We start from the raw sequence: 16,471 nt of genomic DNA, 5'->3' as shown, positions 1-16,471 counted from the left end.
AAGTCACTTTCTTCCTATGAAATCATATTCAAAATGCACAAAACATATGCCTTGTGCACAAGCAAAAGCAACCCAAAAAACGACGTCAAGAAAAAACGTCATAAGCATGTTCATACAGCTCTTATACATGTGTAATTGACATAACAATCGAAAAAAATTCGAAAAACGGTCCAGAAACCACTTTTTAACCTCTCTGGCGCATGTGGGACGAACTCGTCCCACCTACGTAACAGCCACTGAAATCCAGTGGCGCGATTTTTGAATCGTTAGAAATACTATTACTTCAATTTCTCAAACATATGACTATTTTACAGCTATTTAAAGACAAGAATCTCGGTAATCTAACCCCACTGTCCGATTTCAAAAAGGCTTTACAACGAAAGCAAAACATTAGATTATGTCAGCAGAGTGCCCAGCCAGAAATAATCAGACACCCATTTTTCAAGCTAGCATATCATGTCACATAAACCCAAACCACAGCTAAATGCAGCACTAACCTTTTATGATCTTCATCAGATGACACACCTAGGACATTGTGTTATACAATACATGCATGTCTGTTCAATCAAGTTCATATTTATATCAAAAAACAGCTTTTTACATTAGCATGTGACGTTCAGAAAAAGCATAACCCCCGCAAACTTCCGGGGAATTTACTAACAGTTTGCTAAATTACTCACGATAAACGTTCACAAAAAGCATAACAATTATTTTAAGAATTATAGATACATTACTCCTCTATGCACTCGATATGTCCGATTTTAAAATAGCTTTTCGGATGAAGCACATTTTGCAATAATCTAAGTACATAGCCCGGCATTACAGGGCTAGCTATTTAGATACCCACCCAGGTCAGCCTCCACCAAAATCACATTTCCTATAAGAAAAATGTTCTTACCTTGCTTGTTCTTCGTCAGAATACACTGCCAGGACTTCTACTTCAATAACAAATGTTGGTTTGGTCCCAAATAATCCATCGTTATATCCAAACAGCGACGTTTTGTTCGTGAGTTCTAGACACTATCAGAATGCTTCATCACGGTGTCGCGCATGGCGCATTGGCGTGTCAAAAATGTCTAAATATTCCATTACCGTACTTCGAAGCATGTCAACCGCTGTTTAAAACCAATTTTTATGCCATTTATCTCGTAGATAAGTGATAATATTCCGACCGGGAATATGCATTGAGCCTAAACAGCCGAATAAAATTTCTCCTCAGGAGCGAATCGTGCAGGCGCCTCATTCAAAGGTCCTCTGAGCAGCCACTTACAAAAGGTGATAATGTGTTTCAGCCTGAGGCTCCCTCGTAAACCTTCAGTTATTTCCCGGGCTCTGAGAGCCTATTGGAGCCCTGGGAATTGTCACGTTACAGCTAAGATCCTTACTTTTCAATAAAAAGATGCAAGACGCACGACTCCTTGTCAGACAGGGTACTTCCTGCTTGAAACCTTGTCAGGTTGTTGCCTGCCATAGGAGTTCTGTTATACTCACAGACACCATTCAAACAGTTTTAGAAAATTCAGAGTGTTTTCTATCCAAACCTGAACAATAATATGCATATTCTAGCTTCTGAGTTGGTGTAGGAGGCAGTTAAAAATGGGAACATATTTTTTCCAAAATTCTCAATACTGCCCCCTATCCCCAAAAGGTTAAGGGGTTGAAAAGTTTTCAAAAAATATCATTTTATCAAAATCTGACCCTTGGGTGTAGACTTGGGTAAGACTTGGGTATCATTTGCTGTATGAAAATCCACGGTAGAGCGCGCTCGCCATCTAAAGGAAATTTGGGGTGTTACAATTGGCAAATGCCATCGGAAAATTGCCATATGATTGGCCCGGAGATGGGCCGCTTTGGGTGGTAATTACAATCGTGTGTATGATTCGTGCTGTGCCAATATGTTCCCATGTTATTTTGTCCAAATCAGGGGGGTATTCCCTTACATGGTTGGACAGAAATACAGTATGCTCTCAGGCTAGATTCCTTTGTTCATACCATAACATGACCTGAACCAACGATACTCAAAGGACATTATGATATAGGCCTAGGTCTAGATAATGTTTTTACCTTTACACGTTTGTGTGTTAAGTTTTTCCTTTAGCGATTTAAGTTAATAAAGTGTTTTATTGTTGAAATATTTTCGTTTTTTAAGCACTTCCTCATGTTTGTAACGCCTGTCGTTAGAATTAGACCAAGGTGCAGTGGAGGATGTGTATTCATTATTAACCTGTTAGGGACAGATGTTCAGCTAGCGGAAAATCTCACCATTATCCAATGGTATAGTGTGGCGCGAAGTACAAATACCTTAAAAATGCAAAAACTTCAATTTTTCAAACATATGACTATTTTACACCTTTATCTAACCACATTGTCCAATTTCAAAAAGGCTTTACAACGAAAGCAAAACATTAGATTATGTCAGGAGAGTACCCAGCCAGAAATAATCACACAGCCATTTTTCAAGCTAGCATATATGTCACATAAACCAAAACCCCAGCTAAATGCAGCACTAACCTTTGATGATCTTCATCAGATGACACACCTAGGACATCATGTTACACAATACATGCATTCTTTTGTTCGATAAAGTTCATATTTATATATAAAAACAGCATTTTACATCGGTGCGTAACGTTGAATAACTATTTTCCCTCAAATGCATCCGATGAAACAGCGCTACAATTTACTAAATTACTATTCGAAAACATTTTAAAATGTAATATTGTCATACTAAGATTTATAGATGAATATCACTTGAAAGCACCTGTAATGCCAGATTTAAAAATAACTTTACTGGGTAATCACGCTTTGTGATAAAAGGGGATGCGATACTCAGAACAATAGGCTGGCAATACTGGTCAGCGCCATCTTGGAACACTATACTATTGTCAATAATCCCTTACCTTTGATTATCTTCATCCTTAGGCACTTCCAGAAATCCCAGGTCAACAACAAATGTATTTTCGTTTGAAAAAGTTCATCCTTTATGTTCCATTAGCTTGTTGTTGTTAGCACGTTCTGAAGGCTGCACCAAAAGTTTCGACGTGCGCGGGGCTACTCTTTCAACAAAATGCATTTTTTTCTTATTTAGGTTCGTTCAAACATGTCAAACGTTGTATAACATAAATCTTTAGGGCCTTGTTCAACTAGAGCTCCAATAAGATTCGAGGGGGACGATTGCATTGTGTTTCAAAACGTTTCAAAAGGGGAGGGTAGGTAGGTGCGCCGGCGTCATAATGCTGATGGCCCTCTCCGTGTGACCACGTTCCACAGCGTGTCATTCTGTCAGTTTTCACAGTTTTCACAAGGCTCAAATCACTTTGTAAAGACTGGGGACATCTAGTGGAAGCAATAGGATGTGCTCAATGAACCATAGCTCACGGTGTGATTAATAGGCAACGTGATGAAGTTGAGTCCGCAATTCAGAATTCCACTTCCTGTTTCGATCTGTCTCTGGGTTTTGACTGCCATATGAGTTCTGTTATACTCACAGACACCATTCAAACAGTTAGACACGTTAGGGTGTTTTCTATCCACAAGTATTAAGTATATGCATATCCTAGCTCCTGAGTTTGAGTAGTAGGCCGTTTAAAATGGGCACGAATTTTTTTCAAAATGCGCCGTGGCGCCCCCTATCCTAGGCGACCGTCAAGAGGTTAAAATAGCTTTTCGGTGAAAGCACATTTTGCAATATTCTGAGTAGATAGCCCGGCCATCATGGCTAGCTATTTTGACACTCAACAAGTTTGGCACTCACCAAACTCAGATTTACTATAAGAAAAATTGGATTACCTTTGCTGTTCTTCGTCAGAATGCACTCCCAGGATTTCTACTTCATCACCCAATGTTGTTTTGGTTCATAAATAATCCATAGTTATATCCAAATAGCTGCGTTTTGTTCGTGCGTTCAAATCACTATCCAAAGGGTGAAGCGCCGGCGCGTTTCGTGACAAAAAAATGCAAAATATTCCATTACAGTACTTCGAAGCATGTCAAACGCTGTTTAAAATCAATTTTTACGTGATTTTTCTCATAAAATAGCGATAATATTCCAACCGGGAAACGTTGTATCCGTTCAAACACTGAAAGAAGAAAAACGGAGTCGTCACATGCACGCGCGCATCAGTGTCATTGTTCTCAGAAGTACCACTCTCCAAAATCCCTACTGTTTTTCGCCCAGAGACTGCAGAGTTATCATTCCACATTCTGGCGCCTTCTGAGAGCCACTTAAAGCCTTAGAAAATGTCACGTTTCAGCAGAAATCCTGTATTTTCGATAAAGAGGCTACAGAAGGCCAAGAAATGGTCAGACAGGGCACTTCCCATATAGAATCTTCTCAGGTTTTGGCCTGCCATATGAGTTCTGTTATACTCAGACACCATTCAAACAGTTTTAGAAACTTTAGGGTGTTTTCTATCCAAATCTACAAATTATATGCATATTCTAGTTTCTGGGCAGGAGTAATAACCAGATTAATTCGGGTATGTTTTTTATCCGGCCGTGAAAATACTGCCCCCTATCTCAAACAGGTTAAGTATTTTAATGAATATAAACACTCTATACAAAACACGAAAAGAAACGACAGCAAACAGTCCTGTCTGGTCCCAAATGAACACAACATAAAACAATCACTAACAAAACCAAAAAGAAAAATAGGCTACTTATGTGTGACTCCCAATCAGTAACAAGGAACTTCAGCTGTGCCTGTTTGGGAGCCACACACGGCCCAAAACAAAGAAATACAAAAACGTAGAAAAATGAAGATAGAACGCCAACCCAATGTAACACCATGGTCTAACCAAAAATAAAGAACAAAAACCCCTCTCTATGGCCAGGGCGTTACAGTACACCCCCCCCAAAGGTGCGGACACCGGCCGCAAAACCTGACTCTGAAGGGGAGGGTCCGGGTGGGCCTTCTTACGGCGGCGGCTCAGGTGCGGGACGTGGCCTCCGCTCCACCCTCGGCGTCGCCCACTTAGGTGGCGCCCCTGGCCGCGCCGGAGGACTGGTGGGCGACCCTGACTGCGCCCGGCTGGCGGGTGACCCTGACTGCGCCCGGCTGGCGGGCGACCCTGGCGGCTCCGGCGGCTCCGGGCTGGTGGGCGGCTCCGGCGGCTCCGGGCTGGCGGGCGTTCCGGCCTGCGGGCGGCGCTGGTGGGCGGTGCTGGTGGGCGGCCCCGGCGGCTCCGGGCTGGCGGGCGGCCCTGGCGGCTTCGGGCTGGCGGGCGGCCCTGGCGGCTCTGGCCCAGGGTTCACCAGGCTGGGGAGACATGAAGGAGGCCTGGCCCTGGGCGCAGGCACAGGACTCACCAGGCTGGGGAGACATGAAGGAGGCCTGGCCCTGGGCGCAGGCACAGGACTCACCATGCTGGCGGGCGGCTCTGGCGGCTCCGGACAGGCGGGCGGCTCTGGCTGCTCCGGACAGGCGGGCGGCCGTGGCTCCCCCTGGACAGGCGGGCGGCTCTGGCGGCTCTGGACTGGCGGGCGGCTCTGGCGGCTCCGGACTGGCTGGCGGCTCTGGCCCAGGATTCACCAGGCTGGGGAGACATGAAAGAGGCCTGGCTCTGGGCACAGGCACTGGACTCACCAGGCTGGGGAGACCCACTGGAGGCCTGGTCCGTGGAGGAGGCACAGGATAAACCGGGCTGTGGGGATGCACTGGAGTTCTGGTACTTAGGCCATTTACCCACACTCCAGGCTGAATGCCCACTTTGGCCCGAACGGGCGGAGCGCAGGCATTGGGCGAACTGGACCCTCCCAGCGCCCTGGAGAGACAGACGCGCTGAGCTGGCACAATCCGTCCTGGCTCGATGCCTGCACTCGCATGGCACTTGCCGGGGGCTGGCCTATAGCGCTCCGGGCTATCAACGAGTACTGGGGACACCGTGCACTTTACCAAAAATAAAGAACCCCTCTCTATGGCCAGGGCGTTACAATGCTTTAGCACATGGCCACTGTCATGTGTTCCCATTTAATTCTCTAAGATATAAGTGGGTCTACAATGCTAAATGGGCATAAGCAAAAAGCATTACTGTAGCTGTTCAATCTGAATGTTTATCTTTGTTATATAACAATAGGCAATTTAAAACTGTTAATGGTTTGCCTAATGGGGTAAATTGGTGAGATAATGTTCAGAGAATCCATTTGGCAATTTGGTGAAAGTATTCCTTTTCTAAATATATGTTTTCCAGAAATGTGTAATAAATCAGTTGTGAAAATCACAACAAAATGTTTGAATGCCCTTTTATCCTAAATGGGATTATGAATGTATCAACTTTTAAAGCAGCTTTACTTCCCCATGTTCCCTCCAACTACAGTGTATGATATACAATTTTGAAGCTCTGAGTCTGTACTTTTATCCAATGTAAAAAACACAATTTCAAACGTTTGGAACTTAAAACTGAAAAGACATGGTGGGTCACATATTTGGTTAATTGATCGCTGGCTCGACAAGTGGAAGGGGTAGCTAATTTATTAGTTTGCTCATCTATCACTGATCAGAGACATTTAGCATGCAATAATGTAGCCTGAATCAAGTATATTATTTATCTATTGATAGAGCCTTGGCTATTTTCCTATCAACCCAATGAAACCAAAAATCCTGTCTCGCGCGAAAATTCCTAACTTTATTCTGAAATCCATTGGTTGCATTATCAAAGCACATCTCAACTATGCATGTCAAAATACTGCTATAAATCTTTTTTTAAACAAAGTTGGTGCACGTTAAGATACTTTGATATTTAAACAATTTCCTCTCTTCATCTCCCCGTTATTCATGAAATGATCAGCCATCTGTATAGTTATCAACTTGATTATGCCAAATAGGAGATATTTTGTCATTCATTGGAGGTTATATAGCAAGCTTAGCAACTTTGCTCATTTTACTTTTGTTTGACTCCCGTTAAAAAGTTTGTATGATTCAACAATGCTATAGCTTACTCGGGGTGTGCTCTGTGCATCCTGAGTGCGTTCTGTGTTGAGATAGCCTACTGCTGAAATGCGCTGAAACAATAAATGGCCTGTTTAGCAATTCTCAACAATGTCACTGGCAATCAAAACTACTCTGTTATTACCAAATATCAGTTTCACTTGCTGTGAAATTTTGACATAGTGGCGCAGCAATCATTTTATTTTGGGGGAACCCTGGCATAGTGACCATACTTAGGTTTAAAACGCTTTAAATGAGCACTTCCAGTTTTTGTAGTGTTTCCGGGACTCTCAGGATAAGTATGAATTATTCCCGATATTGAAACTTAATAGATTTTCAGGAAAATATTCATCCCTGCTTATGCATCCCTATTATGCATTAGTCACATACACTAAGTGTACAAAACATTAGAAACACCGGCTCTTTCCATGACATAGACAGATAAGGTGAATACAGGGGAAAGCAATATTCCATTATTGATGTCACTTGATAAATCCACTCCATCAGTGTAGCTGAAGGGGACGAGACAGGTTAATAAAGAAGGATTTTTAAGCCTTGAGATGATTGAGACATGGATTGTGTATGTGTGCCATTCAGAGGGGGAATAGACAAGTGCTTTTGAACGGAGTATGGTAGTAGGTGCCAGACGCACCGGTTTGTGTCAAGTGCTGCAATGCTGATGGGTTTTTCTGCATTTTTTGGTGGGGGGCTCCCGAGTGGCACAGCGGTCCAAGGCACTGCATCTCAGTGATAGCAGGCGTCACTACAGACCCTGGTTCGATTCCAGGCTGTATCACAACCAGCCATGATTGGTAGTCCCATAGGGTGGCACACAATTGGCCCAGCATTGTCTGGGTTTGGCCAGGGTAGGCCGTCATCGTAAATAATACTTTGTTCTTAAATGACTTGCCTAGTTAAATTCATGCTCCACAGTTTCCCGTAGGTATCAACAATGGTCCACAACCCAAAGGACATCCAGCCAACTTGACAACTGTGGGAAGCATTGGCTTCAACATGGGCCAGCATCCCAATGGAATGCTTTTGACTCCATGTAAAGTCCATTCCCTGAATTGAGATTGTTCTGAGAACACTCAGTGTATGGTTGTGATGTCACCCTGATTCTGACTTGATTCTGACTGGAGAGGAGCCATAAGCTCAACATGGATCTCTTTTACATTATGGAAATGAAAGGAGGGGCTTGTGTGTGTGTTTGTGTTTGTCAACCATGCCCAGGTTGGCATAGCAGTACCTTTGTAGTGTGATTGATGGGTGCCTGTACACTCTGACCCTGCTGCACACACACACACACACACGCACACGCACAATATTTACCCCTGGGTTTGTATGATATCCTCTCTGTCCAATCCCATACAATCTCCCCGGCCTTGTTTTTAAGGAATGCAATAGAAAATGTTTAAAATATTTTGCAAAACAATATTACAGAATGAAATTCTTATTTAACATGTCCTCTCTGATTCAGACCCTCTTCTTCCGTTTGATGCATACTGAACAAGATCTCTGCTTCCTCCTTCTTCAGGTGATGTCATAGTCTACATCAATGACATCTGTTGCCTGGGCACAACGCACGCCGATGTGGTCAAACTCTTCCAGTCCGTGCCCATCGGCCAGAGCGTCACCCTGGTCCTCTGCCGGGGATACCCCCTACCATTTGACCCCGAGAACTCTATTGGGGCGTCCACCAGCCCCTCCCTGACCCCCATGGGCCTGGAACACCGACCCCTGGTGGTGAATGGGCGCAGTAGCTACGATCCTTACCAGGAGTACCTCTCCCTGAGCTCCCAGCTCCCTCCCCAGGCTCTAACACAGCCCGGGGCACCCCACCTTGATGGGTCCTCGCTACCTCCCACCACCGCCCGGTCTGCACAGTCCATGACACCACACGACGACAACATATCCATGGCATCGTCGGGGGCGACAGGGATTGCTGGGGGCGTGATCCAGGGGGCAGAGCTGCTGACGGTAACCATTGTGAAGGGGACGGAGGGGTTCGGATTCACCATCGCCGACAGCTCCACTGGGCAGTGTGTCAAACAGGTGGGGTGTTACTCTCGTGCTACTCTCGTGTGGTGTTAAGTTTGTGGGGTGTTACTCTCATTACTCTCAGTATGTTGTAAATGTAGCCTTGTGTATTCTATTGATATCTCTGTTTGCCCGTCTGTCCTTTCATCAGATTGCCTGTCTGTCTGTCTGTCATCACTCCTACTTTTCCATCCTCATACCTGACAATGTTCTGTGTTGTACAGGTGTTGGAGCCAGGTGTGCAGGGTGGATTGGGTCTGAGTGAAGGAGACCTAATCCTGGAGGTGAACCAGCAGGGTGTTGTGGGGGCGGGACATGGACGTGTGGTGGAGCTGCTCAAAGAGTGTTCTGTCGGAGCCGAGGCCACGCTACTCATACAGAGAGGAGGAGGGGCGGGTAAGTCTCTTTGTCTCTTGAATAGCCTTTCTCTGACTGTCTATATTACCCTTTTCACCAGGGGCACAACTTTGGTTTTAGAAGTGGAGGAGACATATATATACATACAGTACCAGTCAAACATTTGGACATACGTACTCATTCCAGGGTTTTTCTTAACCTGTTGGGGCTAGGGGGCAGTATTTGCATGGCCAGATAAAAAACGTACCCGATTTAAACTGGTTACTACTCTTGCCCAGAAACGAGAATATGCATATAATTAGTAGATTTGGATAGAAAACACTCTAACATTTCTAAAACTGTTTGAATGGTGTCTGTGAGTATAAAATAACTCATATGGCAGGCCAAAACCTGAGAAGATTCCATACAGGAAGAGCCCTGTCTGACAATTTGTTCTCCTTCTGTGGCATCTCTATCGAAAATACAGCATCTCTGCTGTAACGTGACATTTTCTAAGGCTTCCATTGGCTTTCAGAAGGCGCCAGAAAGTGGAATGACGTCTCTCCAGTCTCTGGACGAAAAAAAGCAGGAGATATTGTGAGTGGTGAGGCTGAGAACAGTGACACTGGAGATGTGAATTTTCCATGTTTTTCTTTCTCTCTTTGAATGAATACAACGTCGCCCGGTTGGAATATTATCGCTATTTTAGAAGAAAAATCGCATAAAAATGTATTATAAACAGCGTTTGACATGCTTCTAAGTACGTTAATGGAATATTTTGAATTTTTTTGTTACGAAATGCGCTCGCGCGTCACCCTTCAGATACTGACCTGAACGCACGAACAAAACAGAGCTATTTGAATATAACTATGGATTATTTGGAACCAAAACAACATTTGTTGTTGAAGTAGAAGTCCTGGGAGTGCATTCTGATGAAGAACAGCAAAGGTAATCCAATTTTTCTTATAGTAAATCTGAGTTTGGTGAGGGCCAAACTTGGTGGGTGTCAAATTAGCTAGCCGTGATGGCCGGGCTATCTACTCAGAATTTTGCAATATGTGCTTTCGCCGAAAAGCTATTTTAAAATCTGACATCGTGATTGCATAAAGGAGTTCTGTATCTATAATTCTTAAAATAATTTATGTATTTTGTGAACGTTAACCTCTCTAGGGTAGGTGGCACCAAATCGTCCCACCTACGTAACAGCCAGTGGAATCCTGTGGCGCGATATTCAAATACCTTAGAAATGCTATTACTTCAATTTCTCAAACATATGACTATTTTACAGCATTTTAAAGACAAGACTCTCGTTAATCTAACCACACTGTTCGATTTCAAAAAGGCTTTACAACGAAAGCAAAACATTAGATTATGTCAGCAGAGTACCCAGCCAGAAATAATCAGACACCCATTTTTCAAGCTAGCATATAATGTCACAAAAACCCAGAAGACAGCTAAATTCAGCACTAACCTTTGATGATCTTCATCAGATGACACACCTAGGACATTATGTTATACAATACATGCATGTTTTGTTCATATTTATATCAAAAAACAGCTTTTTACATTAGCATGTGACGTTCAGAACTAGCATACCCCCCGCAAACTTCCGGCGAATTTACTAACAATTTACTAAATTACTCACGATAAACGTTCACAAAAAGCATAACAATTATTTTAAGAATTATAGATACAGAACTCCTCTATGCACTCGATATGTCCGATTTTAAAATAGCTTTTTGGTGAAAGCACATTTTGCAATATTCTAAATAGATAGCCTGGCATCACAGGGCTAGCTATTTAGACACCCAGCAAGTTTAGCCTTCACCAAACTCCGATTTACTATTAGAAAAGTTTGATTACCTTTGGTGTTCTTCATCAGAATGCACTCCCAGGACTTCTACTTCAATAACAAATGTAGGTTTGGTCCAAAAGAATCCATAGTTATGTTCCAACAGCGGCGTTTTGTTCGTGCGTTCAAGACACTATCCGAAGTGTAAATAAGGGTCACGCGCACGGCACATTTCGTAACAAAAAAATTCTAAATATTTCATTACCGTACTTCGAAGCATTTCAACCGCTGTTTAAAATCAATTTTTATGCCATTTTTCTCGTAAAAAAAGTGATAATATTCCGACCGGGAATCTGCAATTAGGTAAACAGATGAAAGAAAATAAAGCATGGGGTCGACTCGGGCACAAGCCTAAGCCTATTGTCCTCTGATCGGCCACTTGGCAAAGGCGATAATGTGTTTCAGCCAGAGGCTGCCTCGATATCGTTCAGCTTTTTCCCGGGCTCTGAGAGCCTATGGGAGCCGTAGGAAGCGTCACGTTACAGCTAAGATCCTCAGTCTTCAATAAACAGAGGCAAGAACAACAACACCTTGTCAGACAGGCCACTTCCTGCATGAAATCTTCTCAGGTTTTTGCCTGCCATATGAGTTCTGTTATACTCACAGACACCATTCAAACAGTTTTAGAAACTTTAGGGTGGTTTCTATCCAAAGCCAATAATTATATGCATATTCTAGTTACTGGGCAGGAGTAGTAACCAGATTAAATCGGGTACGTTTTTTATCCGGCCATGTAAATACTGCCCCCTAGCCCTAACAGGTTAATCTTGTGTAATTTAGTAAATTCACCGGAAGTTTTCGGTGGGTATGCTAGTTCTGAACATCACATGCTAATGTAAAAAGCTGGTTTTTGATATAAATATGAACTTGATTGAACAAAACATGCATGTATTGTATAACATAATGTCCTAGGAGTGTCATCTGATGAAGATCATCAAAGGTTAGTGCTGCATTTAGCTGTGGTTTTGGTTTTTGTGACATATATGCTTGCTTTGAAAATGGCTGTGTGATTATTTTTGGCAGGGTACTCTCCTGACATAATCTAATGTTTTGCTTTCACTGTAAAGCCTTTTTGAAATCGAATAATGTGGTTAGATTAACGAGAGTCTTGTCTTTAAAATGGTGTCAAATAGTCATATTTTTGAGAAATTTAAGTTTTTGCATTTATGAGGTATTTGTATTTCGCGCCACGCAATTCCACTGGCTGTTGACTAGGTGGGACGCAAGCTTCCCGCCTTGCCCAGGGAGGTTAATATTTACTATTTTCTACATTGTTTAATAATAGTGAAGATATAAAAACTGTGAAATAACACATATGGAATCATGTAGTAACGAAAAACGTGTTAAGTTTAAGTTTACATTCAAATGGCTCTCCTGTGAAATAGTGACCTGCGACGTAGGCCTTGTTTCCTGAAACAGGTCACATTTGTGGAATTTCTTTCCTAAGATTGAGGCAATCAGTCCATACTATGGTAAGAACAGCTCAAATAAGCAAAGATAAACGTCAGTCCATTATTACTTTAAGACATGAAGGTCAGTCAATCTGGAAAATTTCAAGAACTTTTCAAGTTTCTTCAAGTGCAGTCGTAAAAACCATGAAGCACAATGATGTAACTGGCTCTCACGAGGACTGCCACAAGAAATGAAGACCCAGAGTTACCTCTGCTTCAGAGGATAAGTTTATTAGAGTTACCAGCCTCATAAATTGCAGCGCAAATAAATGCTTCACATAATTCAAGTGACAGAGACATCTCAACATCAACTGTTCAGAGGAGAATCAGACCTTCATGGTCGAATTGCTGCAAAAAAAACACTACTAAAGGACACCAATAAGAAGAAGAGACTTGCTTTGGCCAAGAAACACGAGCAATGGACATTAGACAGGTCGAAATCTGTCCTTTGCTCTGATGAGTCCAAGCACAGATGAGGATGTGTGATGGTGTGGTGGGTGCTTTGCTGGTGACTCTGTCAGTGATTTATTTAGAATTCAAGGCAAACTTAACCAGCATGGCTACCACAGCATTCTGCAGCACTACTCCATTTCATTTGGTTTGCGCTTAGAGGGACTATCATTTGTTTTTCAACAGGACAACGACCCACCACACTTCCAAGCTGTGTTAGGGCTATTTGACCAAGAAGGAGAGTGATGGAGTGCTGCATCAGATGACCTGGCCTCCACAATCACCCAACCTCAACCCAATTGAAATGGTTTGGGATGAGTTGGACCGCAGAGTGAAGGAAAAGCAGCCAACAAGTGCTCAGCATATATTTTTTTCGGTAATTCCTTCAAAACTGTTGGAAAAGCATTCCAGGTGAAGCTGGTTGAGAGAAAGCCAAGAGTGTGCATAGCTGTCATCAACGCAAAGGGTGGCCAGTTTGAAGAATCTTTTTTTATATATATTTTGTTTAACAGTTCTTTGGTTGCTACATGATTCCATATGTGTTATTTCATAGTTTTGATGTGTTCATGTAAGGGCTGTCGGGAGAGAGAGTAGACCAAGGCGCAGCAGAGTTAGTGTTCATCATGATTTTAATTAGAACAAAAGAGAACACTACACAAAAATAAGAAAACTGACAGCCAAACAGTCCTGTCAGGTGCAAAACACTCAACAGAAACAATTACCCACAAAACCCAAAGGAAAAACGTGCTCCTTATGTGTGACTCCCAATCAGCAACAACAAGCTTCAGCTGTGCCTGATTGGGAGCCACACACGGCCCAAAACAAAGAAATACAAAAACATAGAGAAAGGAACATAGAACGCCCAACCAATGTAACACCCTGGCCTAACCAAAATAAAGAACAAAAAACCCCTCTCTATGGCCAGGGCGTTACAGTACCCCCCCAAAGGTGCGGACTCCGGCCGCAAAACCTGACTCTGAAGGGAAGGGTCCGGGTGGGCCTTCTTACGGCGGCGGCTCAGGTGCAGGATGTGGCCTCTGCTCCACCCTTGGCGTCGCCCTCTTAGGTGGCGCACCTGGCCGCGCCGAAGGTCTGGTGGGCGACCCTGACTGCGCCCGGCTGGCGGGCGGTGATGGCTGCGCCCGGCTGGCGGGCGACCCTGGTTGCGGCCGGCTGGTGGGCATCCCTGGCTGCGTCCGGCGGGCGGGCGTCCCTGGCGGCTCCGGCGGCACTGACCCAGGATTCACCAGGCTGGGGAGATATGGAGGCTTGGCCCTGGCCGCAGGCACAGGCACAGGCACAGGACTCACCAGGCTGGGGAGAGATGAAGGAGGCCTGGCCCTGGGCGCAGGCACAGGACTCACCAGGCTGGCGGGCGGCTCTGGCGGCTCCGGCGCCTCCGGGCTGGCGGGTGGCTCTGGCGGCTCTGGCCCAGGATTCACCAGGCTGGGGAGACATGAGAGGCCTGGCCCTAGGCGTAGGCACAGGACTCACCAGGCTGGGGAGACATGAAAGAGGCCTGGCCCTAGGCGTAGGCACAGGACTCACCGGGCTGGAGGGCGGCTCTGACTGCTCCGGACAGGCGGTCGGATCTAGCGGCTCCGGACAGGCGGGCGGCTCTGGCGGCTCCGGACTGGCGGGCGGCTCTGGCGGCTCCGGACTGGAGGGCGGCTCTGGCGGCTCTGGACTGGCGGGCGGCTCGGGCGGCTCCGGACTGGCGAGCGGCTCGGGCGGCTCCGGACTGGCGAGCGGCTCGGGCGGCTCCGGACTGGCGGGCGGCTCTCGCGGCTCCGGACTGGCGAGCGGCTCGGGCGGCTCCGGACTGGCGGGCGGCTCTCGCGGCTCCGGACTGGCGGGCGGCTCTCGCGGCTCCGGACTGGCGGGCGGCTCTGGCGGCTCCGGACTGGCGGGCGGCTCTGGCGGCTCCGGACTGGCGGGCAGCTCTGGCGGCTCCGGACTGGCGAGACCCACTGGAGGCCTAGTCCTGGGATGTGGCACAGGACGGACCAGGATGGGGAGATCCACTGGAGGCCTAGTCCGAGGAGGAGGCACAGGATAAACCGGGCTGTGGGGGAGCACTGGAGTTCTAGACTTGACGCTCTTTAACCATACTCCAGGCTGAATGCCCACTTTGGCCCGGCACGGGCAGAGAGCAGGCATTGGGAGAACTGGGCCCTCCCAGCGCTCCGGAGACACAGTGCGCAGTGCCGGCGCAGGATAACCTGGACCGACGAGGCGCACTGGAGACCAGACGCGCTGAGCTGGCACCATCCGCCCTGGCTCGATGCCCACTCTCGCATGGCACTTGCGGGGGGCTGGAATGTAGCGCACCGGGCTATGCACGCGCACTGGAGACACCGTGCACTCCACAGCATAACACGGTGCCTTACCAGTACCACGCTGCTCCTGGTAAGCACGGGGAGTTGGCTCAGGTCTACTGCCTGACTCCGGCAATCTCCCCGTGTGCCCCCCAACATTTTTTGGGGGGGGCTGCCTCCCGTGTCCGTTGCGCTCCCTCTCTTCGTACCGGCACCTCTCAGCTATCGCCGCCTCGATCTCCCACTGCGGGCGGCGATACTCCCCAGCTTGAGCCCATGGTCCACCTTCGTCCAGTAATTCCTCCCATCTCCAGGAATCCTGAACGTTCCTCTCCATTTTCTCCAAAGTCCATGAGTCCTTCTCCTGGTGCCTCTCCTTCCTCCGCTGCTTGGTCCGTTTTTGGTGGGTAATTCTGTAAGGGCTGTCGGGAGAGAGAGTAGACCAAGGCGCAGCGGAGTTAGTGTTCATCATGATTTTAATTAGAACAAAAGAGAACACTACACAAAAATAAGAAAACTGACAGCCAAATAGTCCTGTCAGGTGCAAAACACTCAACAAAAACAATTACCCACAAAACCCAAAGGAAAAACATGCTCCTTATGTGTGACTCCCAATCAGCAACAACGAGCTTCAGCTGTGCCTGATTGGGAGCCACACACGGCCCAAAACAAAGAAATACAAAAACATAGAGAAAGGAACATAGAACGCCCATCCAATGTAACACCCTGGCCTAACCAAAATAAAGAACAAAAAACCCCTCTCTATGGCCAGGGCGTTACAGTTCACTTTTATTCTACAATGTAGAAAATAGTAAATAATTAAGAAAAACCCTTGAATGAGTAGATGTGTCCAAACCTTTAACTTGTACTGTGTGTGTGTGTGTATATATATAAAAAAATATATATACAGTTGTCTGAAGTTTACATACACTTAGGTTGGAGCCATTAAAACTCATTTTAATGACTCCAACCTAAGTGTATGTAAACTTCCGACTTCAACTGTATATATATTTTTTTATCCAGTCAGATATTCACTCCAAAAAGCTTACCTGACCACTCTGAGGTGTCCGCATGTTCTTAAAGCACACCGTTGCCACGT

At 45.6% G+C, this 16,471-nt stretch overlaps 1 protein-coding gene across 12 annotated transcripts in view; it reads left to right on the top strand.

Moving 5' to 3' along the window:
- The window catches only part of LOC115197173 (membrane-associated guanylate kinase, WW and PDZ domain-containing protein 2), a 268,454-nt gene that overhangs the window by 170,865 nt on the left and 81,118 nt on the right, over positions 1-16,471 (top strand). For all 12 annotated transcript variants that reach the window (XM_029758463.1, XM_029758461.1, XM_029758462.1 and 9 more), the window contains exons 9-10: positions 8,463-8,980; positions 9,190-9,361. In XM_029758463.1, coding sequence (XP_029614323.1) covers positions 8,463-8,980; positions 9,190-9,361 — 690 coding nt within the window. The remainder of the gene's footprint in view (positions 1-8,462; positions 8,981-9,189; positions 9,362-16,471) is intronic.

The sequence above is a fragment of the Salmo trutta genome, chromosome 7 (genome assembly GCF_901001165.1).
Source record: "Salmo trutta chromosome 7, fSalTru1.1, whole genome shotgun sequence".
Taxonomy (NCBI): domain Eukaryota; kingdom Metazoa; phylum Chordata; class Actinopteri; order Salmoniformes; family Salmonidae; genus Salmo; species Salmo trutta.
This window is presented reverse-complemented; position numbering and strand designations above follow the sequence as displayed.